Here is a 9,902-nt window from a genome sequence, read left to right on the forward strand (position 1 = left end):
GCCCCCACAACCTAGATAGTCAGTTCAATCAAGTTTGTTCAGGTTGCCCAGTTCTAGAATGGCTGCTGTAGAAATTAGACAAGCGACTTTATAACAGGCAGGGTGACACAGTGAGAGGCCGGGGGTGCAGAGCCTTTGGAACCAGACTGATGTGGGTTCCAGTCCTGGCTCCAGCATGTGCTACTGTGTGACCCCACAGAGACCTTTTAGGAAGATACAGTGGTGCCATGTATACCAAGCACTCAGCACAGGGAGGGCATGAAGCTGGCATTCAGTAAATACTCATTGAAGGAGGTAGTGAAGTGTCAGCAGCATCCCTTATGGTCCTGGCTCTAGGGTGCTCACTTACTCCAGGAGGACGGACTACCTACTGGGCTTTCTTCTGTGGACCTTCGATGGAGCCTGGGGGTCTCCTGTCTTCACGGCCACAGCCTCTCCACTCACCCTCCACCCGAACCCTGGCAGGTGGAGCTCAGCAGAGGCTGAGGTAGGTGGCACTGAAGGTGGGGTACAGATCTGAGGTAGAGAGGGGATGACGGTGGACATGGGGAGAGGAGAGAGCTCCCCATCAGTCCATCCTTCTGTGCAACCCTGTCTCTGAGAACTAGATCCACTGGCCCCCCTCTTTGCATTGCGTGGACCCTGCCCTTTCTCTCTGCAGGGAGGGAGCTGTTCATTTCTGCTGTGACCAGCTTTCAGTTGGTCAGGGTCAGCTCGAGCCTATGGGAATCGAGCCCCTGATCACTGCTGTTCCTCAGATTTGCGACAGCAGTCTCATCAGCTGAGAGGAGGAGGACCGTAGATTTGTCTAATTTCTCATCCTAAGTGGCAATGGTGAGGTCTGGGCAGGATAGGAATGAATGTCCACTGACCTACTATATGCCAGGCACTGTAGGCACATAAGAGGCAGGTGTCTAGTTTATAGATGAGAAGATGGGTTGAATGTATTCAGTTAGTTAGTGGCAACAGGTGAGATTTGAACACAGATTCATGTGACTCAGTGGGGAAGAGTTTAAGTTAGGGCTTAAAAACTAGGGTTTTGCATATTTATTCATATATTTATTTATTTTTGAGAGAGAGAAAGAGAGAGAGAGAGACAGAGTGTGGGTGAGTGAGGGGCAGAGAGAGAGGGAGACACAGATTTCGAAGCAGGCTCCTGGCTCTGAGCTATCAGCACAGAGCTTGACATGGAGCTTGAACTCAGAAACCATGAGATCATGACCTGAGCCGAAGTCGGATGCCCCTAGGATTTTGCATTTAAAAACAATGCTTTGAGAAGGAGCTCACAGGTTTCACTATTCTGCCAAAGGGGTCCTCAGCACCAAAAGAGTCAGAAACTCTTGCCCTCGATGTGGGGGCCATTATGGTAAAACAGAACAAGCCTTGGTGGAGCAGAACAAATGACTGGGCAGCCAACGGAGCAGCGGGGCACTTGCTGTAGAGATGGGACCCAGGCTGGAGAACGCTGATCTAGAATCCCACAAACACAGACCCAAACAGGCCAGAGAAGGAACGTGAGTCTTGAGGCCCTGAGACAGAGTTCCGTCTCCTCACCCCCCAGCTCCCCACCTGGCACGTAGTGGGTTCTCAACAACTATGTCAAGTTGAAGTGAATCTTGATCTAGGTTTGGGAGGCTATATGACTGGAATACGGATTTCTCCTTTTGTACGTGGGCCCCAAGTGCATAAAGAGGAATAATAAAGATAAGGATAAACATGGGTGCAGCTTCTGACAGCTTACAATTATAATCTCGCTGCATCTTGAGAACAGCTGAAGGTAAATATTTGTATTATTTCCAACTTCTGGGTGAAGCATCTGAGCCCTGGACAGTGACTTGCTCCAGGTTTGCAGAGCAGGAGAGGGCGGGACCTGCAATTGAACCCAGGCCCTCGGTTTCCAAAATCTGTGGATAAGAGAATGGGCAATGGGCCATGGAGCCGGGAGGCTATTGAGATGGAAGGGTAGTTGGGGGGGGGTGCCCAGAGAGCTGGGCCCAGGTAGAGGCCTGTGATTCAGGAGGCCCTGGGGCACCAGTTCAGGTTCTCCCGGAGGGGAGCGTGTTGGGATCCCGTAACCTGTGTCCTCCGAATGACATCTGTAGGTGTGTTTAGTGACATAGTCAGCAGGTAAGGGAAGGATGGCTCTGTGCCAAAGGCCAAGCCCAGAGATGTTTCGGATTTTTCCCTTTATGCCCCTGCAACCAAGCCCTGCTGCTTCAGCACATATAAGAGACCCAAGCTGGGGCTGCAGCATTCACAGGCCTGGCCCCTCGAGTTTCTCTGAGAACGCCAAGCTCGGTCTCCTCTCTGCAGCCATGATCTCCAGACAGCAGTGTGTCCGAGGCGGGTCCCAGGGCTTTAGCTGTGCCTCAGCTGTCGTTGGTGGGGGCAAGAGGCCTGCATTCAGCTCAGTCTCCATGTCTGGGGGTGCGGGCCGCTGCTCTTCTGGGGGCTTCGGCAGCAGGAGCCTTCACAGCCTTGGGGGGAGAAAGAGCATCGCCATCAGCATGGCCGGGTGCCGGCAAGGCCCTGGATTTGGGGCTGCTGGAGGTTTTGGTGCTGGTAGGTTTGGTGCTGGATTTGGGGGTTCCGTCGGTGGATGGGGTGGTTCTTCCTTCCCCGTCTGCCCTGCTGGGGGGATTCAGGAGGTCACCATCAACCAGAGTCTGCTGACTCCACTCCATGTGGAGATTGACCCCGAGATCCAGAAGGTTCGGACTATGGAGCGGGAGCAGATCAAGACCCTCAACAACAAGTTCGCCTCCTTCATTGACAAGGTGAGCTACCTCTTTGGCCGGACAAGGTGATAGAAACCAGGGGTCGTATGTCCTGGGCTCTCAGACCTGAGCCTATCATGGCATTGGGAATCACTGAACTTCTCTGGCACTCTGTTTTCCATTCCATTAAAGGGGACTCATTTCTCCAAGTCTTTCTCTTTTGTCCATGGGCTGCAGGAATACAGGCTACTCAGAGCAATGTAATGTTTGGAGTCTTCCTAGACGTGCTGTGTGACATGGGGCAAGTTGTTCAGCTTTTCTGAGTCCTGGCATCCCTGCTATATGGTTTTCCTGGGTGCATTGTTTCCCTGCTTTTTTCTCAGATTTGGTTTTGGAAGTCACATGGCTAATAATCTAATAATTAACTAAAATTAATTATAGGTAGTCTAAGAATTTAACTGTTGGCACTTTTGCTGTTGGAGCAGAAGAAAACCAGGCTGGTTCCCCAAATGAAAAGCAGACCGGTGCCACTGGCAAACTGTAGGTCTCAATAGGACCTCAGAAGATCATCTCCTTCATCTTCCTGACTCTGGGCAGACTTGCTCATTTCTGGGTCTGTTTGAGAGAAGAGGGGTTGGGTTTCTCCTTTTCTTTTTGTAATCTAACTTCCTTTCCTATGCAGGACCTAGAGTTTCAAGTCCTTTAAGCTTAATTAGAGCCAAGTATCATAGATGATATCGAGTGGATCATCCTAGATTGCTGAGTCTTTTGAAGATTAATGACTGAGTGGATGAGGGTAGTTACTTTAGCCAAAGGTACCCTGATTCTCTGTGCATCAAAATCTTAGTCCTCTTAGATGCACAGGGCAAGAATGAACAATCTTGAGCTTGACCTATTTGAAGACTATAGGCTTCAGAATAAAGAAGACAAGAGAGATATGACGGTGTAATTTAACCCATTCTCTTATATTTTCTTTCATTGTAAAGAATATTATTGGTACAATTGGCAAAATATCAATGAAGTCTTTATACTGGATAATAGTACAATATCAATGTTAAGTTTCTTATTTTGACAATTTTATTGTGATTATATAGAATTCCTCAATTTTAGAAAGTATATTCTGAAGTACTTAAGAATAAAAGGATGTTGTGTCTGCAAAAAGAAAAAAAAATAAAAAGAATGAACAATCTTGGAGTAGGCTGAGTGGAAGTATTTGCTCTTCTTGCTAGCTGAATAAGCCAAAAAGTCACTTTGTGGTGACTCCAGGACACACAGATATAAAGCAAGACCCAGGGTTTGGTGCTTCCTTGTTTCATCTCCCCTCATCTCCCCTTTTGGGTTCAAACTGTGATCAGTCACCCTTACCTGCTTTTCTTTCGGCTCTGAAGCATATAAAGTAGGAATATTGTGCTAAACTGCTACCTTGATTTCTCTGGTTAGATCTTTTGGTAGAGAGAGGGAAAGTTCAGGGAAGTCCCCTTGAAGAGTGAGTCTGGCTGAGACTCAGAATGTGTCAAGGGCTTTGATGTTAACTATTTATACTCAATTGTGCACAGTTTTAAAGAGACACATCAGGTCCATTTATTCAAAAAAATCTTCAGCGAATTTATCATTCTTTTGCCTTGGGTCAGGATCGCTTTGATAGCAAGAATCTCCAGAATGTGGTTTTATCTCCTAGGTTTGTTATTTTTTATTGCAATGTTCAATGTTCTTCTCAGCAAGTCGGCTCAGGGTGACCTCTGGATCCCTGTGCTCAGGAAGTGGTACTTGCTGCTCAGTCAGGCCTGGTTGCTCTGACTGCACTCTGTTTTCCACAATACATGTACTCCATCGCTGCATGGAACAGGGCCACCATGTTGACCCTCGTGGATGGTGCCTGGAATTGTGACACAAATGACCTACTTGTGTGGCTCTTGGGTCACCTGGATGGCCTTGACCAATCCTCCTGCCAAAGCTTCAGGCCCTCATTGGCTGGCTGGTGCCTTTTTAACACAGGTGCGGTTCTTAGAGCAACAGAATAAGGTTCTGGAGACCAAGTGGAGACTCCTCCAGCAGCAGACGACCACCACATCCAGCAAAAACCTTGAGCCCCTCTTCGAGGCCTACATCAGTGCCCTGAGGAAGCAGCTGGATACCTTGGTCAATGACAAAGGACGCCTGCAGTCTGAACTGAAGTCCACACAGGACAGCGTGGAGGACTACAAGACCAAGTATGTGTGGAGCACAGAGGATGTTGCCTGCCAATATCTGCCCAGCCACAACCCAGAATCCCTGGGCTCCTGTCCAGTCATTTAGAATCTCAGGCTCTGAAGAGATATCAAAAGGGTCGGAAGGTTTTCTAATTTGTTCCCCTGCATCTACATGGTCCCATTAAAAAAATGGTGTGAGGCCCAGTTGCCCCAAATGGAAAATAAGTAATGCATTCAGTGAGTTGGGCTTGCCGCATACAGACAAGATCAGAAACTGCACAGATGAACAGTACTATGGCAAGGTCAGAAGAATACAGATTGTAATCACAGACAGACCTCGTCTGAATACTGATTCCTCCACTTACTAGCTGTGTGATCTTGGGTAACTTGCTTAACCTCTTTGACCCTTGTTTTTCTTCATCTTTAAAATGGGGCTAAATATCCTTAGCTTTTGAGAATTAAATGCAATTAAATGAGATCAAGAAGCAGGTAGCATAACAATGGACATAACATGAACATTTAATACATAGTACCTCTTATTATACTCACTGTGGGGTGGAGCTGAGAAAATACTGATCCATTCTCTCAGTTCGCTTCCACACCAAACAAAGAGAGCTGGAACATTGCAGCATTCCTGAGAATGGACAGTCCTTCTATGGAGATAAAACCAACCAGACCATGTCTGGTCCTCGTCTCCACACCCTATCTCCTGAAAACAATCTTTATGAAGTTTGATTTTCACTTCTCTGAATAACTCAGGTCTAGACTGGTCTCTCATACATGGTAATTAATAAATGTAAGTTGAGGGGCACCTGCGTGGCTCAGACAATTAAGCATCCAACTTTGGCTCAGGTCATGATCTCACGGTTCGTGGGTTCAAGCCCCATGTTGAACTCTGTGCTGACAGCTCAGACCCTGGAACTGCTTTGGATTCTGTGTCTCCCTCTCTCTTTGCCCCTCTGCCACTCATTCTCTGTCTCTGTCTCTTTTCAAATATAAATAAACATTAAAAAATTAAAAAAAGTAAGTTGAATGAACATTCACATGAAAACAGCAAAATGTAGTCAGTTACTTGGATATTTCTAAATAGTTAGATATTTGAAACCCAGCAGCAGAGATCGGGGAAACACTAGCTCACTGTGTGGTTTTTGTCTTTTCCTTCCCATCCCTCCCCTAAGGTATGAAGATGAGATCAATAAGCGCACAGCTGCTGAGAATGACTTTGTGGTCCTCAAGAAGGTAAGAGATGAAGAAGGGGAGGGAGAGGCTGTGAGGGTATCCCTTCCCTCGGGGGTGGTCTTTGGCTGGAATCATGGTTTTGGTTCATCTTGGCCTCATCTTTACCCCACTTGGTACTATCCAGATCTATGTGGTCAAAGGAGTGGGTAACTGAACCAGACTCTAAGGAACTGAAGTTGAGGATAAAAGCCATTTGGATAAGTAGCTTCCATTTCAGGCTGATTTAGGGGCAGAGTATGTCAAATGAATAGTCCTTTGACACCTTGCCTGTGCTGAGAGGCCTTCCTTACATGCTGCTGAGAACACCTTTGTGTGCACACTTGACATTCCCTTGCCCCTCTTGTGATTTCTGTACCTTTGTCTCTTATCCCCTCCCCCACCCCCCCTCCTCTGCAGGACGTGGATGCTGCCTACATGACCAAGGTGGATTTGGAGGCCAAGGTGGATGCTCTGAATGATGAGATCAACTTCTTGAGGGTCCTCTTTGCTGCGGTGAGGACTCCATCCCTGTTCATTCAAAGAAGGAAATCCCTCATCTGTGAGGCTGTTGCATTCACAGTTCTTTGAAAGGGCTCCAGCTCCTTTACTTGCTGAGGGAGCTCTCAGCAAAGTCATGGGTAGCAGGAATTGAAGTGAGAGACTCAACCCAGAGCTTTCTGAAACCAGATGTGGTCTTAGGAGGAGTAATTAGATCTAAAGATTGCATGGGATAGAATTTCTTGCTTTCTAGCATTTCCCTGGTGAAATGAATCCATTTATTGATCAGTTGCTTACAATTCCTAGAGAGCAGTGAAGACTAGAAGCATTACTTTTTTTTGGTCTTGAAATGTCACCAGTCACTTGATTTCTACATAGAAATTTATCACCCTTCTTCCTCCCTGCACATTGGGATGTCAACTCTGCTTCCATCTGCCCCCGTGGCATGGCCATTTCCATCACCACAGTGGATTTCTGATTCAGAGATTAGGGAAGAATCTCTGGGGGACCTGACATGAGATGTTTTCCCTGCAGGAGCTGTCCCAGATGCAGACGCATGTCTCAGACACGTCCGTGGTCCTGTCCATGGACAACAACCGGAACCTGGACCTGGACAGCATCATCGCTGAGGTCCGTGCCCAGTATGAAGAGATCGCCCAGAAGAGCAAGGCTGAGGCTGAGGCCCTGTACCAGACCAAGGTGGGTATCAGGGATCTCTCAGGGGATGGGAGTGGCTCCTAGGGCTCTGCTTGTGATGTCTGCGAGCAGGTGATCATCACCCAAGTCCAAGAGATGTGAGAGATGAACTCATATTCCGGACATCACTGATCCTGGTCTAATTGGAGATTACATGATATTTTGTATTATCCCTGCCACCTATTCTTGCTGAGTTCACTTGAGAATAGACCCTATCCAACCAACCCTGACTCTTTGTTCCCTATGTTTTCCTGGATATTAGGTCCAGCAGCTCCAGATCTCAGCTGACCAACATGGTGACAGCCTGAAGAATACCAAGAGTGAGATCTCAGAACTCAACAGGATGATCCAGAGGCTGCGGGCTGAGATTGAGAATGTCAAGAAGCAGGTGAGTGTCACCACCTTCTAGCCATGATACAGGGCCAGGGCCAGTGTCTCCATAGTAGACAAATAAATCCAGCATCAGGCCAGAATACCCTGAGCTTGTTGTGTGCAGGGGATTCGTGAGTCATTATATAAACCATACCCAGGTCTTTTTAGCAATACTTTACTTAACCTGACATGACACCCTGGTAAATAAAGTTCCTTGGCTCTTCTTCATTAGTTTTTGCTCATCTTCATCTAATCAGTCTGGTGGGGATATTGGTGGGCCTGGTTAGAGTAAGTGAAATGTATGAGTAGTGTAGGTGGGGAGAAGGACAGACTCCTGACATTAGCCCAAGTGAAGCTGACACAGGAGAGGGAACAGGTGGAGAAGCCTTGACAGCAGGGCACTGATGATTGCCTGGTCAATGCTACTGTCTGCAGTGCCAGACTCTGCAGGCATCCGTGACTGATGCAGAGCAGCGTGGGGAGCTGGCCCTCAAAGATGCCTACAGCAAGCGCAAAGAGCTGGAGGATGCCCTGCAGAAGGCCAAGGAAGAGCTGGCTCGGATGCTGCGGGAGTACCAGGAGCTCATGAGCGTGAAGCTGGCCCTGGACGTGGAGATCGCCACCTACCGAAAGCTGCTGGAGGGCGAGGAGTGCAGGTGGGATGGGCAAGGCTGGGTGGGAAAGTGAAGGAGAGAGAGATCCTGAAGTCTTGAGTTTGCACCTCTGCTGGGCCACCTGCTTCAGCACTGCAGGGGTGCGTTATGAACTGGGGGAGTGTGGATAACAGGTTCACATTCAGACCTTTAACTTGGCTGCATAAGGATGAGATTGGTGCTTGAGACCTGCTTAGTGAACTGAGTGTGGCTCTGGGCTCTGCTATGACTCACTGTTTTTTCTCTCCCCCACAGAATGTCTGGAGAATGCCAGAGTGCCATGAGCATCTGTAAGTACCTTCCACCCTTGCCATGGCATTTTGCTCACCCTGATTTGGGTGAGACCCCTGAGCGTCAGTGTCATTGGAATAACCATATCCTTTGTCTCTCTCCTGCAGCTGTGGTTGGTGGTGGCACTAGTGCTGGGACCATTGCCGGAGGATTAGGAAGCTGCTCTGGGTTTGGCCTGGGCAGTGGCTTTGGCTCTGGCTCTGGAAGTGGCTTTGGGTTTGGTGGTGGTGTGTGTGGGAGTTCTGGCAGCAAGATCATCTCTACCAGCACCGTGACCAAGAGATCCTACCGATAGAGGAGACAAGGTCCCTGCAGCCCCTGAGCCCAGCTGGGCCCAGCCCTGGTGTCTCTGTGCTTCCTTCACCCCGCCTCTACCCTCCCTCTCTGGGGCTCATTTCACCTCAGCATGGCCTCTGCCCTCCTGGAGTTTGGCAGCTTCCTCTCAATATGGATCTGGTGATCCACCTGGAATGACAGGGGTGTCAGCTGATTCTTCACTTCCCATGGGCAGAGGAGAACACATCCAGGAGCTTCATCTCCAGAATTATCAGGGTCATGTATGCCCCCTCCCAGCCCATGGTCCCGGATATCTCTCTACATCAGGACCATACTCCTCTGTTACTTGGCAGCAACTTGGCCAGCAAGGTCAGGACAGGAACCACTCAGGGTCCCATGCACCTCTTCTCCTTCCCTCTATCCATCTTTGGGTGAATCTCTAATAAAACGCTTTTATCATTCACTCTGAGCCATTGTCCTTGTTCCCTGGGGAGAAGTCTCCAGGATTCAGGTGGGAGTGAAGGAGGCTGGGGCCTGAGGAGTATATCTGCACAGATTGAAGTCATCAGCTAATCTGGGGGAGACAAGCAGTGTGTGGCGTCTGAAGGCTGTTTCAGAACAGGGGCACAGCCTCCCAACAGCCAACAAGTACACAAAGATGGCAGACAATCAGAGTGGGTCCATCTCAGTGTGGAGCCTGCAGTGAGACTGGAGGACAGGAGAGGCAGTCAAGGGGTCTCCAATGAATAGGGAACGAGAGGTTAGGGAGCTTATGGAGAGTTTATACTCAGTGTGTAGCAAGGCCTCCCTACTTTCAGGCAACTCCATGCATAGGAATCAATCCCATTGGACCAGCAAGGCTTTCAGGAACTTCTTCCAAGAATCAACAAGATCCTGATTGTGGGATGGAAGGATGGAAGCATGTCATTCTCACAGAGCTTTCATGCCCTGTTCACTTTCCCATCTCAGGTGATTAGGTCTGGGGTTATGTC

The 9,902-nt window shown here is 48.6% G+C and overlaps 1 protein-coding gene across 1 annotated transcript; it reads left to right on the forward strand.

The window, feature by feature from the left end:
* Positions 1-2,315: 2,315 nt before the first annotated feature.
* KRT4 (keratin 4) lies at positions 2,316-9,320 on the forward strand. Its single transcript, XM_029954086.1, has 9 exons — positions 2,316-2,777; positions 4,713-4,927; positions 6,085-6,145; positions 6,542-6,637; positions 7,157-7,321; positions 7,581-7,706; positions 8,126-8,346; positions 8,599-8,633; positions 8,742-9,320. The coding sequence occupies exons 1-9, from the start codon at positions 2,316-2,318 to the stop codon at positions 8,927-8,929; spliced, it is 1,569 nt and encodes a 522-aa protein (XP_029809946.1). The 3' UTR covers positions 8,930-9,320.
* The last annotated feature ends 582 nt before the right edge of the window (positions 9,321-9,902 follow it).

The sequence above is a fragment of the Suricata suricatta genome, chromosome 10 (assembly GCF_006229205.1).
Source record: "Suricata suricatta isolate VVHF042 chromosome 10, meerkat_22Aug2017_6uvM2_HiC, whole genome shotgun sequence".
NCBI lineage: Eukaryota > Metazoa > Chordata > Mammalia > Carnivora > Herpestidae > Suricata > Suricata suricatta.